This window comes from Semicossyphus pulcher, unplaced genomic scaffold (genome assembly GCF_022749685.1).
Source record: "Semicossyphus pulcher isolate SPU_LCO1_2020_fin unplaced genomic scaffold, fSemPul1.0.p SCAF_2, whole genome shotgun sequence".
Taxonomy (NCBI): Eukaryota; Metazoa; Chordata; class Actinopteri; order Labriformes; family Labridae; genus Semicossyphus; species Semicossyphus pulcher.
The window spans coordinates 7718752-7745077 of NW_027211693.1; the positions used below are offsets into that span (position 1 = coordinate 7718752).

The 26326-nt window shown below is 43.2% G+C and overlaps 2 protein-coding genes across 3 annotated transcripts in view; both read right to left on the reverse strand.

Annotated features, from left to right (window-relative positions):
- Positions 1 to 526: 526 nt before the first annotated feature.
- spry1 (sprouty homolog 1, antagonist of FGF signaling (Drosophila)) lies at positions 527 to 4829 on the reverse strand. 2 transcript variants are annotated; one of them, XM_069669806.1, is made up of 2 exons: positions 4240 to 4829; positions 527 to 2752 (listed from the first exon to the last, which is right to left on the reverse strand). In XM_069669806.1, the coding sequence occupies exon 2, from the start codon at positions 2695 to 2697 to the stop codon at positions 1609 to 1611; it is 1089 nt and encodes a 362-aa protein (XP_069525907.1). In that variant the 5' UTR covers positions 2698 to 2752; positions 4240 to 4829; the 3' UTR covers positions 527 to 1608. The 2 variants fall into 2 exon arrangements, with proteins under 2 accessions (XP_069525907.1, XP_069525906.1); XM_069669805.1 differs by having other exon boundaries at positions 527 to 2756; positions 4240 to 4828.
- Positions 4830 to 7066: 2237 nt separating this feature from the next.
- The window catches only part of afg2a (AFG2 AAA ATPase homolog A), a 118438-nt gene continuing 99178 nt past the window's right edge, over positions 7067 to 26326 (reverse strand). Inside the window, exon 17 of the mRNA XM_069669883.1 lies at positions 7067 to 7477. Within this exon, the coding sequence (XP_069525984.1) occupies positions 7298 to 7477 (180 nt within the window). The 3' untranslated portion in view covers positions 7067 to 7297. The remainder of the gene's footprint in view (positions 7478 to 26326) is intronic.

Here is a 26326-nt window from a genome sequence, read left to right on the forward strand (position 1 = left end):
AAAGAGGCGGCCAAATGGGGGGAGAGTGGGGGGGCTGAATTTGCCCCTGTCGTTGCCTTTAGTGCAGGAACCAGGCCATAAAAGCCCAGCATTGATAGCCACGGTTTATTATCTTTGAACAGGTGGCCCCGGCTACTCGTAATGGTCGCTCTCAAGGCACACACTGTTGCACTCTGCAATATGGAGACCATTTGGGAGTTTGGGAACATCCCGATCTAGCTGCGTTAAAGCCCAGGGAGTAAACTACAGTGCATAGTTTTGTGGTGACCTCTCAGCAGCTGAGTGGAGTTTTTTTTTTATTTTTTAGAGGGAGACTTACTTCCTGTGAGCATGGAAACATGGAGGCTCTGTTGATGCTAGCAGCTTCAGGGCTAATCGTGTCAATGACCTGTATTGTTTAGCTTTCAAGGTTAGCGAGGAGAATCGCAGCAAAGAAGCCCTCCAAGAATGTAAACAGTCACATTTCGAGCTACAAGCTGTTTCTACTCACTGCTGATTTCGCTTCTTTTTTTTTTTCATCAGGAATTCCACACCCAGCGTGAACACACACACACACACACACACACACACCAGAGAGATTCTGTCAGCTAAATGAGCCAAAACTCGCTCATATAGCCTCAAAATCGTCCACCAATCAGATCTCTCACTCCTCAAGCCGGGTGCTGTTTCTCAACAGCTCAATCAAGACACCAGACAGCGCTGTTTTTTCATTAATTAATATATTTTCTGCATTAAAGTTAACATAGTTTTCTTTTGTGCCACCCTTTAATTTTTCAGTAAGTATTTGATATTTTGTTATATTCAGACATGAGTAAATTTAAGACTGTCTCTTGCAATAAATATCATAAAATAATAGAGCTTCACATAATAAATATTTTTTACAACAAAAAAAATGTTTTAACAGACATTTTTTCTTTTAAAAAATAGCCAGAATTCCTCTTATGGATTTTTGAGCATACAATTTACAACAAAACAAAAAGAAAAACAAACAAAACAACAACATGGGAGAATGCCACAGAATGTGTATGAAGAGTTCAGACGGGTGGAAGGAGAGAAACATATCCAAGTGTAGAGAAAAAACAAATACTATGAGATGGATGTGCTTTCGTTAATGCAACATGAGCAGAGGAACCACGGTTTTAGTGTGGTAGCAACCAATAAATTCAAACATACCTGCTTGCTATGAATACCAGGTAACAGCTACATAATTGCCCTATAGTAGATCGTCCTTCACAGATTTGGTGAGAGGCAGCTCCCCCCGGGCGCTCACACCCAGAGGAAACTGCCTACCTAAAACGGAAGAAAAACTTTTCATATATATAAAAAAATAGTGTTAATGAGGAGCTGAGGACAGACATAGAAACAGTTAAGGCAAACACTGGTCTGTAAAAACATGGTCCTGATCCAGAGAAAATAAAAATAAAAATAATCGAGTGGTTTTCGTTACTCCTTTTAGCTCCTTAGGGTTCCGCAGCGAGGAGGGGGAGGCGGGTGGGAGGTGCTTAGAATGTTTGATAAACATTAATTTGTGACTATCATCATCATTGTCATCATAAGATCCACATCAGTCTCCCGCGCACACGCAATCACAAGCACACACAGGGGCAATCAAGAGGGTTTCTCCTGGCTCTGTGGGGCCCAGCTCTCCAGTTTGCAATACACAGTGTTGGAGTTCTTGCAGCGACAGCCGGGCCTGTTAACCCGGTCGTAGCAGCCCTGGCACGCCTTCAGACAGCCCTTGACAGGTGGGTAGCATAGCAGACAGGGGAAGAGTACCGACATTAATCCCATGCACAGAAAGCGAGAGCAGCAGTGGGAGCGTGACAGCGAGCAGGGGTGGTCAGCACAAGAGTCCCCCTCATCGTCATTGGAGCAGTGGTAGAAGATGCCTTTAACCAGGCACATGCATGTGCCGTGCTCCAGCGCGCTCTCGGCCGAGCACAGGCACTGGCCGTTACACGCCAGACATGAAGGCAGGCTCCGGGGAGCCGTGCAGTCACTACACTTGCACTTCCCACAGCACTCACAGATGAACTGGTGCCCGGCAGCAGCCACCACCCCAGTGCCGGAGCCAGAAAAGTCTGATTTCCCTTTGCCCTGCGGCTTGAGCGGAGCCTCTAGTGGAGGCTGGTGGAAGTGAGGTCCCTGCTGGGGCTGTGAGAGGGCCTTGGGTTTGGGCTGAGTCCGAACAGGCCGCTCCGCTCTGTGGTGGTGCTGTAAGCTCATGCCGGGCCTGGTGGGGGGCGAGCGTGCCAAGAGTCCCTGCTCAGAGGAGGCGCTGCTGTTGCTCCCTGAGCTGGCGGCACTTCCTGTGCTAGTGGAGCGGCTGAGTCCCGGGGCCCGGGACCCTCCGTACTGCTGTCCCCCAGACACAACCACCACGCCGCCCCCGACGTGGTGATGGTGACCTGACGGCCGGTGCTCATAATTGTTGTTCACATTGACGAGGATGACCTCGTGAGTCCTCTCCTGCTTGTCCTGGGGCCTGGGGGCCATGCGGGGCGCAGGGGGCCTCCGTACCACTGAGGGCCCCTCGGTGTACTCGTTGTTGGAGCGGATGGCCTTGATTTGGTCCAGGGAGAGAATGGCGGCATGCTGGAGCTCCCGCTCGTAATCCGACCTCTGCCGGCTCTCTAGGGAAGGCTGCTGGATCACCACTAATGAACCGCCGGGGCCATGTTGACTTTGGAGCTCCATCTGGGGGGATCACCACTTCCGACATTCACCGTGGACTTGGCATGCATCGGAAAACCTGCCTGAGGGGGGAAGAGAGGCCGGGGAGAGACAAAGGAAGAAGCAGGGAGGGAGGGGACATGATCAGAGAGAGCCAAAACATGGCATAACTGGCAATAACACACTGTGCTGATGGAGGACGGGTAACAACAGTCCCGGGCCGTTTAGATCTTAAACTGAGTGAAAACCAATCAGTGTCACTGTTTCTGATGAGTACAATCATAGCAGCTCTGCAGCAGCAAAAACAGCAAGTTACAACGTTCATTATTACTTTAAATAAAAAAAGCAACATGTGTATTTTGCTATTTGACTGTGTATTTTAGGTTAACTAGGACTCAATGTTTTGATGCTGTCAACATGACAATATGTCACTCTTGGTTCCGTTAAGTGAAGCAACCCGGGAAAAAAGTTGACTATTAACAAGACTTTTTGTACCTTCCTCCCCAATACGCACACATCTAAACTTCAGTAGGCCCTACAAATACTTCCCCTCCTCATTTACATTTGTATGACTAGTTAACATTTAAATGCACCGCGGCGACGAAATGAGGACGCGATCCAAGGGAACTAAATGAGCTGCCTCACTTAGTATTCTATTACTACACCAAAAAGGATTCAGGGAAATGGGGACAAAAGTAGGAGAAGGGAAAAAGAACTAAAGGTCAGACCAAGTTCCGACAAAATACAGACTTTAGTCAAGAAAAAAAGACGAACCGAGAGCTTGAAAGTTGTCGGATTAAAACATCATGTTGTCACAAAACAGGATTTTTTGAAAGTTTATTCGAAGCGCATAATTTATCTGATGTGCGTGTGCATGCTATAAACAACATCAGGAATTTGAGTTTGAGCCTTCGTAGATATTATGAAGCAAAACAGACTTGCACGAGGCCAAAACCAAGTCAGTTTGCAAAGACAGAAAGACTGGCTGTCCCGTGAAACACAGCAGGGAGAAACGCTGCAGCCAGATATCCAAAACAGATCGATTTTGCCTTGTTGCGCTTTGCAAATAAACTAAATTGTATTATTAAAAGTCTGTGCGTCAACAGGCGCACTATAAACAGGATTATCTGCACGGATCGCGTTCAAAGGAGACAAGTCCTGCGCAGTCATAAAAGCAGGATCCTATAAAACCCACAGATCCGGAGATCAAGAGACATTAAAGGACGCATCCAAATAGACGGTGAAAAACTTATGAATGAAAACAACCGCCGTGGGGGGAAGGGTGTTTGTTACAGCAGAGCCACGGAAGGACACAGCAGGCATGGAGATCCATCAACTTCATCAACTAATCGCGATGAGTTTAACCCGCTGCGGGTGTTTTTCTCCGTGCCAAACACGCAGAAAAAGACACGGAAAGGCTGACATTGTGCACCTATGTGACAGAAGATTTATATCGCTTTAACGACGCATAAGAAGTCAGTACGTGCGCTACTATCGTAAAATAAATACCATAAAAGCAACAATATATGCGTAAAACTATTGTCAAATACTACGGAGGATACGTACCTATATGCAACCATCCATAACGTCGAATCCATCAACCAAGTAGCCTACCAAAACTCCATCCAAAAGGAAGGGGCAATGTCCAAACGTAAGCTTTAAGGTTTAATGCATAACATTCACAGCCTGTTAATCCAAGAGCGAGTGTATCCCTTTGCGTTATTCCCTTTTTCTTGGTTAGTTTTAGTGAAGTTCAGCGCGGGTTACGCATGCATTCGTCCCGGTTTAAAGCAAAGTAAATCCACGGTGGAGCTCTGATGGAAGAGGGAGAACTGCTGCGCACTTGGGAGGCCGATCTTCAGGCGAGACAACCCAGTTATAGAAGTCCCGCAGGAATAGTTGGAGAGTAGAAATAGCGTAAAGGTGTCTCGGCGAAATAAAATCAAATACAAGCGAGGTTATATCCAAGACTTTCTCCTCTTCGAGTATCTGCGGAGACTTGAGTTCTGGCTGTTTCTGTTAACGTTGCGGGGAATCTGCGCTCGCAAAAAAAGCGTCGTGTGGTCGCAGACAGCCGTGCGTCCTCTCCAGCTCTGCGGGCCTGTTCAGCACTGAATGAATGGGAACGCAGGGCTCAGTGTTTGCTCGACAAGCCAACTCCCATTGGCCATTCACTCCACTGAAAAAGGATACATCGCATCCGCTCCTGATTCATTGGGCAGATGTGGAAGGCCGGGCGATAGAGATGTGTGCACTAGTTAAGGTAGAACGGGGGGTTTTATTTCGCGTTGGCTTGACGAGGGGGCTCGGGGAAGAAAAAAGTAGTCGTTTCCGTTCTTGTGGGTTATGAATAATGATGTGAATAAGGTGAATGTGACTAATAGTGATGTAATAAACGCCTCGTTTATTTATATTCGTGCTGATTTGTCATTTTTGGTTCACACAAGAAGAAAAAAGACACGTTTGTTACAGTTTTCATACATTTATACTGCTGTTATAAACTTCGCTGCTAAAATATAGACGAACCATATTATAAACGCGTATCACTAATAGAAGCAATGGCGGCATTTTATATATGATACATGTTTAAAATATAACAAATAAGTAAAAAGAAGTAATAAACTATCCAAAAACCTGATTATTACTGAAGATTTGGGATAAAAGCAGTTAAACGTGATGTATGTTTATCAGGGTTTCAGAGACTTTTTCAACCTGATCATGAAACGACTCGAACTGATCAGAGATTAATCTCAAATTATCCACGACTTTATAAACGGGGGTCTTTCTTGGGTTCTTATTTAGTATTAAAAGGTTAACTTATCTAGTATTCACCACTGCATAAAGGACGCGAACAAACCTCTGTAATGTTTTTATTCTCTAAATGATAATTAAAGTTGACTTGGACCCCATAAAAAGACCACCGCTGGTGATGGAGCCACACTCTGGAAACCACTGTCTGCACAGACAACTGTGTGATTTTACAGACAGCTCAGGGAGGAAACATCAACAGGATGTCTGCTCTGCTCTCAGGAATGTTCCCATTACGCATTTACTACAGTCACCAGACTCATCATGGGAAATCAAACGCGTCGCGATGAGTCTGCAGCCTGCAGAACTTCTCTGATATGGACATTTTCCCAACATTTCAAGAGTTTCACGGGTCGATCTTTGCGTGGGGGAGTTGGGAACGGTGGTGCTGGTGGTTAGGGTTAAATACCACCTTAAGAAAAAAGCAGCCCTGCAGCCAGGGGAAAGACTCCCCCCTCGCTCCTAACACCCCCCTCCTCCTCTCTGTTCCTGACTGTCTGGTTTGATTGGTGTCGCGGATGCGCTACATCCGGATCCATGAGAAAAGGAAGTTCAATACAAAGTCAATTTATCCTATTCAAATGGAAAAATCAATAGATGAATGACCTCCAGTGCCATTTCGGGTCAGCAAATGCTTAAAAAAGAAGCAGGAAAAGGCCCCATTATAGTTAACGGACTGTTGCAGCGACTGTGTGCATGTTGAAGTTCTTCAGGCTGGATGTTAAAACGCAGCTTCTCGGTGATAAAGCAAATCCTGGTAGGCCGACAGATGGCCGCCTGGATCCCGGCTCTTAGTGGTCGGAAGTGCGGACGGAAATCTCACGATTACAGCAATTAGCTGATTTTCCATGGATGGATGTGATGAATATACCAGCCGGGGCTGTTTTTCTCCCCGTGCATGTGGAGCAGCGGTTCCCCAAAGTGGAGGTTTAGGAACCATCGGAGCTTCTTGAAGGGGGTCCAGATAAACGTCTAATACCGCTATCTAACTACATGGATTTTATCCAAGACACATTATGTAATACTCTGATTACAGGGATCATGCTCTGCGCTATCAGTATTAACAGTCATAAAACGTCTAAGTAACCTGGCGTTTATTACAGCCCTGTCAAATCTGAGCAGAAAGTCTTTTCTGCATTTATGAAAACATTTAATAAAACATAAATGCAATGAATAAAAAAATCATGCAGGGAATATTTGTTTCAAAGAGCCAAACACATTTAAATAAAACATTGTAAACATGCAGAAAAGACACATTCTGATTTGGCTTACAGTAAGCTGAACTTAAACAGACCCATGTAGGGCCGAGGTCTTAAAATCCACTCAAACCCTACCTCCAGAAAATAACATCCTGACATTATGTCAGATGGAAATAACACGGTTTTGAATAATAATAAATATTTTAAAATACTTTCTTATTCTTCTTCAAACTTCCCCTTTAAACCTGTTTTAGATGCAACCAATTTCTGAGTGTATGTTTCTTTTCTTATTGCTAAAATGTTCTTTTGCTATGAAAAAAAGAAAAAGACAACAAATACATAAATAATGCAGTTTAATACATTACCAATATTTTATATGACCAAGCTTGAAACTTAAGGACATGTTTCAAAATCAAAGTTAGACTTAATTAAGTTTCTATTTGACACGATGCCTTCTAAAACCAAACCAGCATCACTGCGTCTTTCTAGGAACTATAAGATAGTAGCTCTCAGAAGCTACAAAACAGAAGTTCAGCTGGTGGTTTTCTTTTAATATAATATTAGGATAAAGGTAAAAAAAATAGTCCCTTAGATTGACTTCGTCCACAGCGGCGTGCTCAGAAGAAGCACAGGCCGCTGTGCTGCTGCTGATAGCTGATATACGACTGGATGAGAGAGTCGGGGATCCGGGGCTTCACAGTGTTCAGAGCACTTTCAAAGTGTCTGGCCTCGATGTGCTGAGCTTTGATGTCCTCTTGTAGGGCCAGGAGGGCAGCCTCTCTGCATACTGCCGTTATCTGGGACAGGAAACAGACACAGATATTCAGCTGTCAGGCAAGAGCGCTCCATCCACTGAACACAAGCACAGAATCATGCAGTAAAGTCGGAGGCTGATCGAAGTCAAACACACACTCTGAGGGTAGATGGGTAGTGATGGAAAAGTACTGTATTTAGTTTTCTCAGAGATTTACCTTTACATCGTAAGCACCAAAATCATCGAGGTACAGAGGGGACAAACAAGCAGGACGTAAACAAATTAAACTTGATATAATCTCTACAGTCAGTGCAAGACAGACCAGTAAGATAGAATAACCATCCTGCAAATCCTTTGCATTAGCATCTGAGTTCATTTGTCCTGAAGTGGGTGAAGCGAAGAAAACTGATGTATTTCATTATTGCAAGAAATGGATCGTATTTAACTCCTTTCAATCCTTGATGTGTCTGATCAGAGCTAATCCTTTGTCCATCTGAAGGACAGCTGATAGATGATTAGAACTAAAGTGCAACAGATGTGTTTTGTTTCATCCGTGAGGTAAGAGAAAGAGTAACTGCTCTGGAAACGGCTTAATGACTGAAGTAAAACATGTTGGAAATTCCAGAATATTTTCAGATGCGAGGGGTTTGTTTAAGTTTTGAAAATGAATTCACGATCCAGCCCTTTAATAACAAGTTGGAAGGAGCCGATAGAGTCAAAAGAAACCGACTGTGCTCATCCATTTTGGAAAGGAGTTTGTGGAAATTTCAGTGCAGGCCCCAGAGAGAAAAACATATCTAATAATCTCATTAGATGTCTTGTGTAGCCAAAGAACCACATGTTGTTGGAACATGAGTGAACTCACAAACTAACCAGGATCTCTAATGACACAATCACAAAAAGCTCAGGCCTACAGTTCAGAGGCAAATTTGTGTTGCACTTTTTGAGTCACTTTGACGCTTTTAATGCCTGCCTCCGTCATTTTCCTCTTTACAAACTGTAGCCTACTTCAGTCTGAAACTGTAACAACAAACAGGTGGAAAAACAGTTGTTTTCTTTTACTGCTTCATGTGGTTTCATCGAACTAATAGGATTACTTTTCTCTCTGTCCGCAGCAGCTCTTTGGATGAAAAAAAGAGTCTGTTTAACCAACAATTCTGATGTGCTGCGTATGAAGTGTAAATACAGTCCTCCTCCTGCAGCCTCTTTCCTTCAGCACTGCTGGCATTATGCAACGGCTGACAGGGAGACGTGCGGCAGCCAGTGAGGGTGACCTTTGGGAGGGATTCTGCACACGGCAGAGGAGTGACTCACTTCCGAATTCGGTGGCGCTGGCTGATGAAGGCCAGGCACCTTTCCCAGCAGTGCCACCCTCCTCTCTTTCTAGAAGCACAGCTTTGTCCTGAGCCAGGGCAGCTTACACAAGTCCCTCCTCGCAGGAAACTATTGGCCTGTATAACCACTGATAACGTCTGGTGGGAGGTTAGTGGGACAGGCAGTCATGTGACTCAGCAGAGCTGTGGAATATTGAACAGTGAGAGTGTGCATGTAGAGCAATGTGGGTGCACTGAAATTGTTCAGTGGACCGAAGCAGCGCTGGACACTGCACTTCTCTCTGCAGCTGCACTGTAGGTCACTCTGTGTGACATGCTACATGCTAGTGCTACAAAAGTCTGTGTTTCAAGTTTAATTGATTTATTCTTTTATAGTTATTTTCAGCTTTCATTCTGATAAAGTAAATAAAACATGGTGATTTCCTAATATCAAAAAAATAAAGATAAACTAGCTAGCTAATCCTTTAGCATATGGAGTGGGACAAAGCTTCTGGCTAATGTTTGCAAGCTAGCAAAGTTAGCAAATGCATCACTGCATGTAATGTTACTGCTCCCAGCAGTGCAGTATTTTCTACTGTTTCTAAAGCTTTATTACAAATATAAACATTGTATTAACACTGTGTTGAGATGATTTGAGAAAAAATTGTCAGGCTGGGAGGGAAGCAATATTGTTAAGGTAGTTGTAAGCTAATGCAAGTCGCTAGCAAATGTTAGCTAACCCACATAGCCTGTCTGCACAATGCTAAAACTGGACAATAAACATCTCACTTTGAAAAGAAATGATTATGAATAGGTTTCAGGACAAAATGTGCTTTTGATCGATACAATTAACCTTTATTGGTTGTTTGTGGTGGACAAGTGGCGAGTAGTTTAGCTACATGCTACAAAGTGTTAGCCCGTTTTCCATCTGAGGGTATTCATAAAACTGTTTCTCGTGAAGGTTCACATACAAAAATATTTGGAGGTACATGCTTAAGAGTATTTTAAGAGTATATAATTAAATATTACAAAAAAAAGGGTAAATAACTATTAAAATGTAGATGAGGAAAGCTGTAGGCTCCTAGGAGCATCTCCAGCAGCACTTAACTAAGATTTTCATTTAAATGACCACATTTAAATGAAAATATAAAACAGAGCGTGACATCATCTGAATGACAAACAATGCAAAGACGTAGTGGAAACAGGAAGAAAGCGCAGCAGAAGTTGTCAATTGTTTAAGCACATGGCGGTCATGGTGTTTTTCAAGGCTTCAGAGTAAAATGAGGGAAGATAGCTGTTTGAGTGTGCTCTGGCGCAGCGAGCATGCACAGCTCAGGACAGGTGCTTTGCAGATGTCAGGATGTGAGGCCTATTTTCCCCCCTTCTGCTTCTCTTTCAAGCCAATGAGCAACATGATTTAGGCAGCGTAAACACACAGGGCTGGGTTAATTTTGTATGAGGCTTTCCCATCACTCAAGTCATTTAGGCCTGTCAGTAATAATGATGCAAAACAATGAGGCCATGCATCCCGGGTCCCTGTTTACAAACGGAGCGAGGGCGAGCGAGCAAGGAATTAGCGAGAGGGAGCGAGAGAGATGCCACATGTTGAACAATGTGATTTAGTGTTGTTTCCAAGCAACATTCATAAACAGGAACAGACAAACTTCGCAGCACAATCAGAGCGTAATTTCTTATTTACTTTGAAATCTGACTTTGAGAACGTGCTTGCCCCCTTGTGCCTCAATCTCATGAATCAACGGTTAATAATTATTTGGTTGTTTACTTAAACAACACCCCTCGGGTTTATTAAAAAAGGGGGAAAGATGTCTGGAGCTGCTCTGAAGTACACAAGCGACACACACACACACACAGGCCTCTGCATTCATGCTTGCTGGGTTTATGAGCGGGTCTGTGAAGGCGATCAACAAGCCAGTGTTTCCTGCAGTGTGTTTGCCCGTACAGGCCTTGAAAAAAAAAAATAAAGCCACAAAGGCAAACAGGGCGAGCGAATGAGCCAGTTTGTTTGTAAACGTGAAGGCATTCCTGCACCGGAGCCAAAAGTCCAGCGCCGACCCCCCTCCAGCACTACCTTGATGCCCCCCCAAAACAGAAACCTACCACCCCCTAAAGATGGGCCCCCTGCGCTCCTGAGAGGGAAAAAGAGGAGGAAGGAGAAAACTGCAAATGCACAGAAATGAGATGTGAGTGGGGGGGTTGGTGGCGGAGAGTGCTGACTTGTGGCAGGCCAAATAAATTATAGATCCCCCCCCCTTTTTTAAATTTTATTGCAATGCAGACTTTATTTTTCATTCCGTTCATAAATTATGTCAGCAATCACTTAAATATATGGCCAGGGCTAAGCTGATGCATTGCAGCGGCTGCTCTCTGGTGATGTGGGCGAGCTTAAGAGGTCCTGGAGGTGGCACGCAGCCAGTCGTAAAGGCAAAGCAAACGAAAAAAAAAAAAGTAATCATCAAGAGCCTCTCAGTTTGGAGACTTTGGAGGCTGAAACTTGCTGACTCAAGATGACCCGAAAGTCGGTCTGATAGTGAGTCAAAGAGAGAGGGTTTTGATGATGAAGCAAAAACAGTTTGTACAGTGAGCTCTCCCACTGCAAATGGGTCAGGTTGAACAGTAATGCCTGTGACTAACTCCGAAATATTTACTACTCATTCTTTTCAATCTATTTAATCATTCTCTATGACACCAGCCTCTATACTGGAAGTCCACTCTGTTCCCAGTATCCATGATATGACCAGAGTCAGGCTGGGCCAAGGCTATACTCAGTCTAATCAGGCTGGTAAGGGTTTGGTCTCAGTGTGTCACTATCAATGACTGCTTGCCGGCGTGTTTAACAGCAGAACAACTTCTTTGCGGCGGTCTGAGGTTAACGTTCACAGGTATGGGAACTTCGATGACTGTAGTGATTGTTTTAGTTACGTTTCCTCTCGCCGATCGTCCTACACTGCAGGAGCCGTATTGGTCACCAGAGCTGTCAATCGTCTTTTTTACAGCATCAAATAACAATTTAAAAATAAACTTGTCAGAAAAATGAACACTTGGACATAAATCAGCATGACAAGAACTAACTATAATGACAGAAACCATGTTTCAGAAAAATGTATTTGCCGTGTATTTTGAATTTATAGTTTGACTCATGTCCCATCTGTTAACATGGAGGAGGCGGGCTTTATGACCTACACTGCAGCCAGTCAGCAGGGGGCGATAGAGAAGTCTATGGTTCATATATAGACAACCAATCAGAATCACCTTCCATAACATGATGTGTCATCTTCATAAAAGGAGAGACGTGCTTTCGAAATTGACCCTTCCCTAAGCCCCTCCCTTCTACAGCCTCTGTCCAATCCTACGTTAGCAACCGTAACTAGGCGTAGGAGGCCTGATAAGCTTACAGAACAAGGAGAAATGCGAAACATTGCATATGGAATCTGCAAGTCTGACAGCAGAAATCCTCAAATTTAGATATTTATATGCTGGTGCGAAAGCTTGACAGACGTAGCAACAGTTACCAAGGGGGGCGGGCCTGAGCGAAGGGTCAATTGTATGAAGAGCGTGACGTTTATCATTCTGGCAAAATGACATATATGGCATGGTTTTACATTTGTACAACATTCAACACATCAAATTTGGGTAACAGAAATAAGAGAAATAACTGAGAAGGACCCCTCTTCAAGGATGGACAGTCATGTAATAGATAGCACGTGTACAGAATACTGTTTTTCTTTGAGTAGCACTCATAAAAAACAATATTTTCCTGACCAGAAGCATGAAGCTTTAAGCCTAAAGTTCCTCTCTACACCACGGCCACCACCAGCAGAAATGACCGGAATCCTTATGTCAGTCATTCCACCTTAATAAAATGTCAGCAGAGCCTCTTAAACCTCAGGGCTTTTTAATGGGTCGCTGGAAAAGTGATAGATACTTAATTGGAGCGCCCACCACATCCTTGTTTCCACATATTCCTCTAATGACAAGTTTCCCCTGGTGGTTTGCAAACCCCTTCCGAAAACCAAGCCTCGCATGCATGAGCATACAAACAGAGAGATACTCTAGAAGTTGTAAAATTTACGCACTGAGATATAAAATCTTTGCTGAAAACATTTTACCATTACTCTTCTGAACTTCTGTCAAAAACAGAGAAATGCAGCAGTAAGAGGGAGGATGTCAGACAACCATAATGACATGGTTTGTGGAGGTTGGTTGGTTTAATGCAGGCAGGAAAAGTCATCTTGATGTCCTTTTGATCTTCAAACGAATAAAGGTTTGTCTCTTTGAAAAACACAGGGGATGAGACGGCCAGGCAGAAAATGATCCTATGACGGAGTTATGAGAAAGTTTAAATGATAATAGGTGTCTTCTTGTAATCTTAGACCATGCCTCGTCTGCGCGTTAGAAAAGTCGGAGAGTTGGTTTTGCACAAGGGGTAACATTTCAACGTAGATGTGCCAAAAACTGCAGTTCCTCCAATGGCCACTTGAGGATGGCTCCAAAAGCGAGTGAATCCCTGAAGACCTCTATATTAAAATTCCCAGCTGTGCAGCAAAGTGGTTGGTCTGCCAGAGAGGGTAGGCGGAGCTAAGCAGCTGCTTTTCCGGTCTCTGCAAGTGTTGCGCGTAAACAGTAATCTGAACAAACAAAGAAAAGATGGATGACTACAGATACAACTTCAAAAATAAGTGAAAATCCAAAGAAAAAGAAACAAATTGGACGCTTAGATGAAGGCAAGCGACCGTCAGTTACAACCGGAGCCAACCTCGGATGCAACACTGTCTGGATATCTGGGAAGTGTGCTCCTGCAATACCGTTTATCACCACAGTTGATGCCAAAGAGAATGAAACTGAGATCTTCGAGACTGCGACTTCAAAGCCTGGTACAAAAACTGTTTTGGTCCCCATCATGCATTCAGTTCAGACATCAAGGGTGATGTTGTGAAGTATTTCTGTGGCAGTTCTTGATGGTTTATGTTGATCATCACTCTCTTATAAGACATGCTTTGAAATGTTTGCAGGATTTACCCAATGTCTTTCTTTTCCTGTATTGGTAATAAGCCATTAATGGGTTCTTGTAGGCTGCCAGGTTGTGAAACACCCCTTTGACCATGCACCTTCTGGAAAATAGCAGCAGGGAATCAGGACTTATTAGCATTTACAACAGGAAACAACTGATGGTCCGTAAAAAAGTCCTCATTTACTTACTGTGACTCCACAGTCCTGATTTGCTAATATTTGCCAATAGCTTATTAAAAAGCAATAAACTGGCTTTATAAACATTCAAAGCTACCAACTCTGGACCCAATACCCTTAATTAATGATTAACTTCATATTTATAACTGAAAGCTTTATGGCCGGTTTGAAAGAGAGGAACTTGTAGGTATTTACTGGACATTAGTTTAGTGGCATATTAACTGCAGACGTAGTGGTTTAACATTTTATATTAGGCCATCAAGTCTACTGTTAAATTATTAATAAAAGGCAGTGGGTCTACCTTTCTAACTGTTGATTACAGATGTCACTCATGTCATTAAAGTAGCTGAACGGATTATTGTTGCTTTTTAAACCATTAGGTAATAGTAAACCCCTTATACATTTCTTAGACGGTAGAACCAGTTTCGCATTTGGTTCAAAACTCTTTTATTGTGACAGTAGAAGGAAGGATTTCGGTCACTGGAGACATTTGAATGGGGCTGTGACATTAGGACGGGCACGTGCAGGGCTCATTTTGCTGCAGGCCTTCGCTCGCCTCCTCCCAGCCATTAGGGTGCCACAACATGAAACCCTGATACAACAGCGGCCTTTATGCTCCACTGGTCACTGCAATGCACTTCCCTCTGTAGCCACAACTACACCCTATATCATGCTGCTCGAGCGCGCACAACCCAGACCATGTTGGAGGTATATACTGTATGTAGAGTGATATACTACAGCACGTCCAGCGCTGCATGTGCGGTCCTGTTGTCCTTGTAAGATAAGGCAACGCCAAACTTTTAATGGCCGCAGAGAGGAAATTAGGCCGTTGTAGCAGCAAACTGTAACAAGATACAGTCAAGAATAACAGAATATAAATTAGAACATAGCAAAGCGGGGGTTACATAAACACACCTGACACTTTTCAGCACGAGGACATGGCAAGCAGAAATATATGAGTGGAATAAAAGGTAAGTTTGTGTCAACATTTAGATGGAGTGCAAAAAAAGCGACGGTCACCACCTAAAGCGCTTTTGAGGTCATGAAAGAAATGTGAGAATATATCAAAAAAAGCATCTGCCCACTAAACTCTACACATTCAAGTACTGGAGGTCAATAACACACTGCACACATACACTCTTTACGTGCATCCCACACGTTCAGAGCAAAATGATTCTGTGAATCTATATTTTTACCGCAGTATTTCCCAAGAGGAAGGGAGAATTGGCGCGTGCCACAAGACAACCTGTTCAGCACGACGAAAATAAACCCTTCTCGAGAGGTGGAGGGGGTGAAAGAAAAAAAAAACGCTTGCGACTGCTGGCAGCGCATACCAACGTTCTCAGGTCAAATCTGTCTGGTGTACTTTTTGCTTCCTACTTCAACAAAGGCGCTCAGTGAGTGTATCAGACGGCCTTAATGAAGGGCTTGTTAGCCCGGCTACCGGCAGCAGATCCACTAGACCCGGAGTGTGTGTTTACTATCAATCCACCCTTGTGTCTACAGCAGGCTACATCCAGTACTCCCCCCTCCTCCCCTCCCTCCTGCCTCTCTTACCCTCCCTCACACACAAACGGCCACATTTACAGGACCGAACCCCGACCCTCCCCTTCGCCGCCTCCCACAAAACCTCTCCTCCATCACTCCACAAGTCCTGCACTCATACTCTACAGTGCACTTGCTCACGTACAGTTCTTAATGCAATGAACATGCATTTGCACACACGTGTACACATGCGCATACGTAACAGCTGCAGGACCACACAGATAAGGTCTATTCACCAGTGCACTTACGCATACTGTGCACCAAACGGACATAACCGCATGTGTACAAATGCATGAATACATACACACACCTCCAAACACAACACATATATGCACACGCCTGTTTTGTCTGTTTTTCTCATCACTCATGATGTAAAATAAGAATATAAAACTTACAACAAGTGCAAATCAGTCAGTCAAATCAACATGTTTTATTGTTTCAATTTAATGTAAAAATCACTACTATTGCTTTATTCAAAAGAGTGCAAATTCAGATTTTAGGGCAGTTATATAGGGCTTAAATTGATTATTTTCACCACTGATGAACTTATAATAATTTGAATAGTTGGGCAACAAAGCATCAGAAAATAGGGCTAATTGTTCATCACTATTGCCTGAAGCAATATTTTCAATCTTAAGGTGACATCTTCACTTTTTTAAATCAACCAGTGGTCCAAAACTCAACAAAGTCAGTCTAAATATGTGTAGAGAATTAAAGCGGGCTAACATGTTGCATTTCTGCTTGAAAACTGACTTAAACAATAATCAATTCTCGAAAGATTTGCAGATTAAGTTTCTGCTGATTGAAAAATGTACACATCAAATGTTAGGTAACGCTTTATATAAAAGTCCTTGTGTTACGTGTTAGTTAATAGGTAATAAGACCCTTATAAGTCCTTAAAACAGCTTATTAACATTAAATATATGTTAATAAGACTATCTAAGTGTTAATAATAGTATCATAATCATGCTTGTTAGATTATAAATAGGGAGTCTGAGTTTGAGACAACTTTATTTATCCCAGAGGGCAATTCAGTTTTACAGCCTACCGAGTCACATAAAACAAAAACATGCACGATTTTGTATTTTTTGCCGATATCCGATATGCCGATATTTTCCAACCCTTTTTGCTGATTGCCGAATTCTACACCGATATATAAGTCACATTTTTTCCCCACCTAATTGCAGAGAACATCAAGTCTCCCCTGTAGTGGCATTGCTATCATGCCTACTCTTATTGTAGTGGCCCACTGGCAGACTCTTCAGATGGGTGATTAAATGTGTAGTGTTGAATGAATGAGATTTGGCCCCTCCTCGCATGACCGATGCTGAGCACAACTTTGCTGTCCGTTTCGGAGACTTTGAAAAACTGCCATACCGCAGACATCTTGCACCCTTTTTCACAGTTGACGGAAGAGGAGTGGTGCAGGCAGCGCGCTCACACACTCACGCCGAGTTAATGTCGGAGGATTACGTCAGGCTTTTTTAGGGAATCATCGAGCATTTAGGCAGAATAGGCAAAAGTGTCGTTTTATCGGTGGAAAATATTGGCAGAAAAATGACATATCTGCTGATGCTGATAACGTGCCGATAATATCGTGCATTCCTAATTTTAAGACATTTATACGAAACTTTATTTATAGACAGCTTAAAAGCTTTAAGTTTCTTAAAATTAACTTATATATAACTCACACTCACATATAACACTTACCTTTTATGTCATTGTTAAGCCTTTACTAAGTTTAACAGTTACTTTATTGAGATTAATTCATACTTTATTATGCAGTAATTAGCAATTAACTATACGCTTATTAACAGTTAATTGTGCTTTTTTGTAGCTACTGGATCTAAAAAGAGAACAGTGCCTTATTTAGGTAAATAAACCCTTTAATATGCACTTTTATAGTATTATTAACATTTAATGTTAATAAGAATCCTACAAGGACAACTAATGCTAACTACAAGGACCTTAAAACAAAGCGTTACCCAATGTTGTTTAAGCTCAACTGTGCAGAAAAATATGAAAGTGATGAATAGCACGTTGTTGAACTTGGTGCCATTGAAAGGGATGACATGTTGAAAAAGGGGAAAGCAAATTATAAACTCAAAGTAAAGTATTACAAAAGCAACACTGCAGACTCGACACATTTAAGTGGGTTAAACAGAGATGCACAACGTACAATCCCCTACACATAAATTGTGGCATAGCTGACATAGCTGCATAACAGCTCCAAGAGTCGCTCTTATGCAAATATCATAATAATAACTGCCTCCATTTAAACTGCTCCAAACACACCACAGTATCACCACTGTCACAGAGAAAAAGTAGCCCCGCTGCATCCAATTTTCAGAGAGGAAATTAAATAATGCATAAATCAAACAATGTTGGGGGTGCAAAGCCAAACTCTCAACCAGAAATTAAATGTTCCATCCTCCAAAAAGGCAAAAAGGAAGTGTCTGCAGTGACATGCCTCCGCCATGAGAAACAAGGCCTGACCACAGCTTCATGTGAAACCTATTTGAGATTACAAGGCGAGAGAGAGAGAGAGAGAGAGAGATAGAGACAGAGAGAGAGAGGGAGGTGAGGTTAAGCGTGGAGGGAGGAGAGTCACGTGGGGAGGAAGGGGGAGAACGGAAACATGGCACATGATCATAAATAGCAGAGTGGAGCGTGTGTGTGTGTGTGTGTGTGTGTGTGTGTGTGTGTGTGTGTGTGCTTGAGCGCTCAGCAGAGGAATTTAGATTCCATAGAAAAGTTTGATGATGAAAGTGTGCTGGTGTGGGCTCTCCCTCACCATGTGTCACAGCTGAGACAAAAGAGACAAAGGGAAGATATTACGCATGAATATTCCACTAGAGTAGAAATGTGACAGCCTGAGAGAACTTAAGTATTACTCTAGTCTGCTAAAAGTATATTAATATTCTCATATTCCTGGTTCACTAAGTAAACAAAGGTTTCATAATAGCAGTCAGTTACAATGTAGATCTAAGATAAAACTAGAAATGCCTACCCAAAGCAAGTTTTTGACTGCTTTCATGTTGCAACGGTTTGAAAGATATTAGAGAATATTAAAGACATAATCTTGAAGATCTCAGTTCCGTTCTCTTTGGCGATAAACAGTAATTGAGAGAGCACACTTCCCAGATATCCAGACAGTGTTGCATGTGTGACGTCCACGGTTGGCTCCGGTTGTAACTCTTGATTTTCCTCGCTGACGGTCGCTTTCCTTTTCAGACTGTTTGCTTCATCTGAGCGTCCAATTTGTTTCTTTTTCTTTGGATTTTCACTTATTGTTGAAGTTGTATCTGTAGTCATCCATCTTTTCTTTGTTTGTTCAGCCATAGTAGATTACTGTTTACTCGCAACACTTGCAGAGAGCGGAAAAGCAGCGGCTTAGCTCCGCCTACTCTCTCTGGCAGACCAACCACTGCTGGGTGATGGAAAACACGTCACTAACTGGGCGCCGCTTGTGATTTCTTCTGCAAAAGTCGCCACAGACACCCAGTCTGTAATACTGCAAATGCAAAGGCTTTCATCAGTGGGCCATAGGCTCGATCACCATTGTGTTACCTCATTCGGCGATAGATAGAGACTTAACAGACATTTATTTACATGAAAATCTTCGAGATTATTACTTTAAAGTAAGAAAAGTCAGTGGGAATTTGTCTGTAACATCTAAATTTGAAGCACATGGCCGAATAATAAAGTTTATAATTTCCTATTCCACTCACATATTATGTGAAATACAAATTATTTGGAACAGATGGTGGAACAAGTGTGATTTCATCCGAGCTCGTTTACACGTTGCAGCATGTTTAACTCTAAAAACAGACAAGAAAACTATTTTCCATTGTAAGTCTTATTTTCTATCCAAGCTTAGCCAAAGTTATGTATTGAGGCTAAAGCCAAACAAAACAATATCTATAAAAAGATATCTACCTACTGTACCTGCCTGTCTATCTAATCTAATCTGCTTCCTGTAATGTATGCAGGCTGCCGTGCACAGTCTTATGTTGACGCTTGATGTGAGGCACGTCTTCTCGGCACACAGGAAATGTTTGTCATTTTGTAAAGGATGCTCCACTGCTGCATGACTCATGGATAACGTACAGTAGGTAAAGTGGCATGGTACTTTCAGATGGAAACCTCCTACTAAAGCTACAGCATAACTTCCATGTCAGGTTGATCGTCTCAGGCCTCCACCCTTCTTCTGTTTTGGAAAGACCCATGTGGGATAGCACCTGTGTTGGGGCTACACGCTATTAAGGTTGTCAGTGTGTGTGTGTGTGTGTGTGTGTGTGTGTGTGTGTTGGGGGTTGGGGGATATAGCTGGGCCTCGCCTTTAAGGGCATATTTGTCCTCGCCCCTTAATCAGACGAATGAAAGCTCCACATTCTCCCCGGACTCAGGAAGGCAGGGATGGCATATTTACCAAACACACCCACACTGAAGTGACCTGGAGACTGTGTGTGTGTGCGCGTGTGTGCATATGTGACGTGTGTGCGTGTGGTAATGTCAAGGTAGGTAAAACTCCACCTGTGTGATGTGCTCCACTAAAAATGTATTTTTCCTGTTTGCTCCATCTTACACACACACACACACTAAAATACAGAGTACCTGCATACATTAATGGTCACATGTTTAAGTAACAACATTACATTGAATGCAGATTAACTTTGCTGATTTCCAGCAACCTGATCAGATATATTCATCATAACACATCCCACAAGTTTTCTTAAAAAAACAAAAAATGGAACAAATGTCCATCCGATCCAAGTTATTTTGAGATCCAACCACCTGCAGAGACAGCCACACAGCAAGGCGGCAAGATGAGTAGAGGACAGACGTGGGTGAGCGACAAGGAAATAGAAATATGGGCTGACCAAAGAGTTTCACAAATGCTTGTGGAAACAAACAAGAACACGGAGGTGTTTAAAAACTAAATGAGAGTGGAACTGATCGAACTGTGGAACAATGTCTGTTTAAAGTTAGAAAACTATACGTGAACAGGAGTGTGTTCTCTCTCTCTCGTTTACTTCAGGGACTTTTCCCACAATGGAAATTCTGACCAATCAGAGAGCAGTTTCCTCATGCCTCCAAACTTTTGGTCCGCTGGTAAAAGCTGCGGTGTGAACACAAACCAAACTCGAGGCAAAATGCAACTTTGTAACAAATCGGATCAAACAAACTGACTTTAGGTGTGAAAGCACCCTCAGTCTGCCTCCATCTAAAATGTATTAAAAATTGTTTTGAGATTGAATGACATAAACTGTTCACTGAGGAAAACCTGCACTCGTACTCAAGATTCCCCCCTAGTTCAATCGATATGTTGAATTAAACTTCAGCCTTCACTGAAAAGTAACCCAGAAGCTGTTTTTGAATCTAGCTTCCCTTTTAGTTTATTTATGTGCATCGTAGATCATCTTAAAGGGGGGGAGGGGGTATTATGCTAATTTCAAGCTTCATATTTCACTCTGTGATACCTGTGTAGCTTTGCATAATTTACAGTTAAAAAAAAACTCTTTTTTCTTTTTTCTAACATTGGTGCTCTGTGCAGGCCCTCATACAGGCTCGGCATGAAACGGCTCAGTGAGAAAACCCGCCCTGACAAGCCCACTTTCTTCCGATTGGCCAGCTCTCTGAAGCCTGCTGAGGCTGCACTTTGTGACATCACAAAGTGCAGCGTGTAGAAAAAACCTGGTGTTCGCAGCAGCCTGCAGACTGAGCTGAGAAGCCTGGGGATTAGTCTGGACATCCAACATAGTCAGTCTTACAGCTACTTACATAAAAAGTTCCTTTGACATAATTGAAACTGAGTTAATGGTGTGTCCTTGACACTGTGCATTTCCCTCTTGGCTGTCCTTTTCCAGTTTTATTACCTACTTTCAGGTTGTTCTACCTTCCTGGCTCTCTCTCCATATTTTGGCATCCACCCCTCCTTCTCTTCCCACCTTTCCTCTAATTTCCTCTGTCCTTTCCTACATTTTCAACTCTTCCTTTCTTGCTCCATTTGTTTCTTTTTCTGGCTTTCGCTACCCACGTTCTGTCCTCCCGCCTTGCCAAGGGAAACAGTACGACTTGTGCGCTCGAGGGCTCATATTTCCCAGGAAAAATTCAATTTGTGCTCACCATGTACTCGCACATAAACCACAGCGAAGGCTTTATATTTAAAATGTTAAATTAGGCACGATTGGAGCCATTTCCTTCCCAGCAATACTGAGTCCTTTTCAAGCCACAGCAGCTAAAGCATTAAGGGGAAATGTTTTCCTTTATAACCTTTATTTAACCTGCAGTGTGGACGAAGAACAACATATTCACAATGAACAGAGTCAAAGGGCTTGAGAGGAAGTGAGTGGAAGTGTTTCACAGTCACACAGAGTTACAGAGGTGTGAAGGGCTTTTTCCGCGCTGCCTTTGTTGAATCTTTGACTTTGTTTTCCATGTCGACCATGTTTTCCTGAGTGACGGCGTGACCGCTTCTGTGGTCAGCCACAGAGAAAATAAAACACACACACACTCAAGACAAGAGGCTAAACCATATTTTGGAAAATCACTGCCAACTTCAGGCTTCGTCAGACACGCATTCCACCGAAGCTGACATGTTTATCGGAGGATGATTACAGATCTTTTTTCTTAGAGAGTCCTGGATTGATGGCGTATATCAGCCTCACACATTGTGCAATGTCACTGTTATTCAAACAGCAACGCGCTTTGTTGATGCATTTTTTTGCGCCTGTGTCCTTGGTGATAAAAATCTTTGCAATAACAAATACCGGGTCATAAATCAGACAGGAGACACACCGAGCCAGAGGAGGAACAGCCACAACCACAACAGGTGTTAAGAGGAAACCATTTGTCTTCCTGTGAGGGTGCTTTTGCTCTGTGTGTGTGCGTGTCATCACACAAGGCCTTATTTGTGATCATTCTCTTCCCAGGGCTTTTAATCGCTGCAAACAAGCTCCTGCAAATCGAGCGTGTTTGCCCAGGCTTCTATCTTAAAATGTAGCGTTCAACAAAAAAAAACTAATTTCATTCATTTAACTTCATTCCAAAAGTACTTTTCTGTTTTTAGCTGCTGCAAAAATAAACCACAGCTGCGTCAAGTTGCAACTTAACACACTGACTTTGACAAAAGGGAGCCGCAGACGCTTAGTAAAAAGGGGAATATCAAGCATCACAGGCGGCACCATTGACGTCAAGACAGACTGCTGATCTGCCTGATTTGTACATCCTGCATTGGAACAGACTCGCTCCTACCGGTGTGAAAAGAAAAAAAAGAAAGAGTTAAGAAAACAATTGCGCCAGTGAGTTTGAATGGCTGTCAGCCAAGCGTCTCAGACACCTGGGCTCGGACCAAACAGCTCTCCTCCTGTTAGAGGGGAAAGACCCACCGCTATGGAGGTCTCGGTCGGTCAAAGGCATCTGGAACTGAACACAAAGATATTCTGATAGTGCTGAATGCTGCAGCTTGAGCTTTTATTAAAATGCCTCAACAACCGACCCCCTCTGGTAGGGCGATGGATGTTACATCACTATGAGATCTCGAGGGAGGGCAGGCAGCAGGGCTGGCATCGCCTGTCAGTCGCCGTCACCTCTGCGTGCTCTGCATCCAAACAGTGACTTCAGGCCCTGTCCTAACTGTGCTCATGCAGGGAAATTCAGGTTTTTCTTTTTGTCAACAACTTGTCAACATGTGCTAAGTGCTCATTGCTGTGGTGTTTTTGCACTTCACCTCCTGGAGGTCACCTGCCAATCACACAGCGCAGGGAGGTCTGCGGCACTCTCTGTTAATGAAGATAGAGTTTCTATAAACTGTGCAATCAGCGACTGTCATTCTTCATTTCCTGTTTTTTCAAACTGTATTGATTTGTATGAAAAATAATGCACAACATTCCGTGCATAACAACATGTTCTTGGATTCCATGTTGTCAAAGGCAATCACTTTGTCACAACTTATGCAGACGCACACGGTAGCATGTATTTGGCGTCCGTTTTAAGGCACTCTTTAGCATCTGTTTTAATGTGTTTTCTTTCTTTCTAACACGTGGTTAGATTTGTTACACTTTAGTGTCTGTTTAAGGTCTGTTGTCTTTATGTTTAGCATGTGGTTTGGTCTGTTTGGAGGTCCCCGTTTGTCCCTGCTTCAAGGTACATTTCAGTGGTTGGTCTGCCAGAGAGGGTAGGCGGAGCTAAGCGGCTGCTTTTCCGGTCTCTGCAAGTGTTGCGAGTAAACAGTAATCTACTATGGCTGAACAAACAAAGAAAAGATCGATGACTACAGCTAACCGTGGATGTCACACTCGCAACACTGTCTGGATATCTGGGAAGTTTGCTCCCGCAATTACCGTTTATCGGCATAGGTGGCGCCAAAGAGAACGAAACTGAGATCTTCGAGATTACCACTTAATTGTTTTCTTCTTCTTCTCTACCTCGTGGTTAAGTATGTTTTAAAATCTTCCTTTCTAACTTGCTATGTTTAGGAACCACAGCACAGTGAGGGTAAAAATAATAACTTGACTGTCTGAAAGTCCCGGTTTGTTGCCCATCCATCGCCCCAAACCCTCACCCAGGCAAATGACTTCAGTCTTTCTATTGTGTCCTCTGATCCCACATGTTTGACCGCTTAGAGAGTTGCTTTGAGCATCTTCTAGTGCCAGCATAAAACCATGCAGTGTAGAACCTAGTTTTACCATCATATTTCCAGTGAATTTGAACTGCAAAACACACCAATCTTGTGAGTTTGGGGATTTCCCCTAAGAAAGAGGACCTTATATTCTTACCACAACAAGAATAAAGATTCTGGGTTGAGCCATCGGCAGAAGAGAGGAGCAAAACAAACATTTATTGCGAGGAGAATATCACATGACTATGTGGAGTTGAAGCAAGCACATTTTGCCAAAACCAGTGAGTAGCAGTGATGTTTCCCTGCCAGTTATACAATTTCCAGTTAACTATAAGCTGCAATTTGCCACTTATTTAGACTCAGTAGAATCTGTGTGGTCAAGTTTACGCTCTAATTTCTTTTACAGATATTGAAAACATCGTCACCCTTACAGCATAAATCCTTCGATTGTAATTAAATCTATTTCTAGTATAATAATAAAAGGAACTGTATTGAAAACTGAGAGGGCTTCATCTTTTCATCAAGGCTGCAAACAAGGCCCAGATCTGACTCAGAGCAAGTGACAGGGTGCGATAAATCCTCCAGGTCTTCTTCCTGTCAGGGCTTGATCCAAATCAGTAAAAAAAAGAAGCGGAGTATCATCACACCTCCCTTGAGGAGCTCGTTAAGCCCTTCTTCTTCATCTTCTTCACGACAGCACAGCGATTACAGTATCAAATGTTGCTCCTGTTTGGGAAAGTGATGGCAGAGACGAGCCGGCAGCAATTTTCTTGGAGAAGCGCGAGTTGAAGGTGTGTGTGTGCGTGTTGTCAGCGGAGGTTTTAGTTGGAAGGTGAGTGTCGGGAAACCAGATGTCACTCCGGGCAGGTAGGAAGACAGGTGATTTTAACAAGCTTCTAGCTCCGAGCTGACAACAACTACGTCCTCCTGCATGAACCCCACCAACCACCTCCTGCTCCTTTCAACCCTTCCTTCCTTTCCCCTCAAACAAGTCGGAAATCCCAGGAATGTAATTAAAGTCAAAGCTTCAGGTAGTCAGGCTGCCAAGACCAAGGACTGAAACGTGCTCAATGCGCCCATTCGTGCATCACCTCGACAACAATGTGGGCAGATCTGGGGGCAGATGTGGCCCAACTGCTGAAGAAGGAAGCTTATAATAAGGTGAGCAGTTTGATCGCTGGACCGACCGGGTGAATCTGGGTGGGGAAGCAATCAAGGCTTGGGTTCAATTGTTTTCATGTCAGTGGCCAACAGAAGAGACTGTGGAGGCAGTGGGCAACTTGCAGGTGTGAATTGTGTGACATCAACAGACCGCATATTTTTATTTTCAAGACGCATTGCCAAACTTGCTTGCACATTGTGAATGCAGAGCCATGGGCTGCCGTCCACAGACACTGAGAAACATGTAGTGGCCTTAAGACTGACAAGGACGGATTCTTAGATAATTAACCCCAGAAAAACAAAGAGTGTCTTATTAAAGGAAGAGTGGAGGTTTGCAACAACCACCAAAAAGGAGGCATTTTTAATTTGGCCTTGTTCACTTCTGTCAAATAAGTGTCACCTGCAACTTGTCAACAGTGTCATCTCACCAGTTGCCGGCCATAAGGCAGCGGGGTGGGTTAAAACTTTCCACAGGAAATCAGCCCATGATAGCAACAAAAACAACCAGATTACAGAACAGAAGAATGCAGCCTCCCCATAACTACATATAGAGACAGATGAGAATGCAACCCAAGCATGTAAGAACATGGGAGGTATAGAGCGACCCAGTTAGCGACAGTATGTTTGATATGAAAACTGAAACTGGTCTCTTTGTCTCTTAGTGGTATCTGGCTTCAAAAAGCATCATGCTGGTGATTTACGACGCCCCCCCCCATCCTTCATCCAGCCTGCTCCCTGGCAGCGTGGGGGCTTGACGCACGGCTGACGGATGCTCGTCGGCTGCGGCTCACCCAGCTGCCTACTGCATTACCGGTTAGCATGCCAAGTCAAATATAATGGCTCAGTGCTCTGTCACACAGAGATGGAGTGGTCCAGCTAATCCCAATGTCCATACCAAGGCAAGACAACTTATTCATAGCAGTTATATAAGTTTAAACTTTGCCAGAGGATGTGTGGTGCAGGATCTAGTCTTGATTCTGACTGAGAAAATATCAAATGCAAAGTGTATATAAATCTGCATGTTTGAAAACAACATAAAACAACA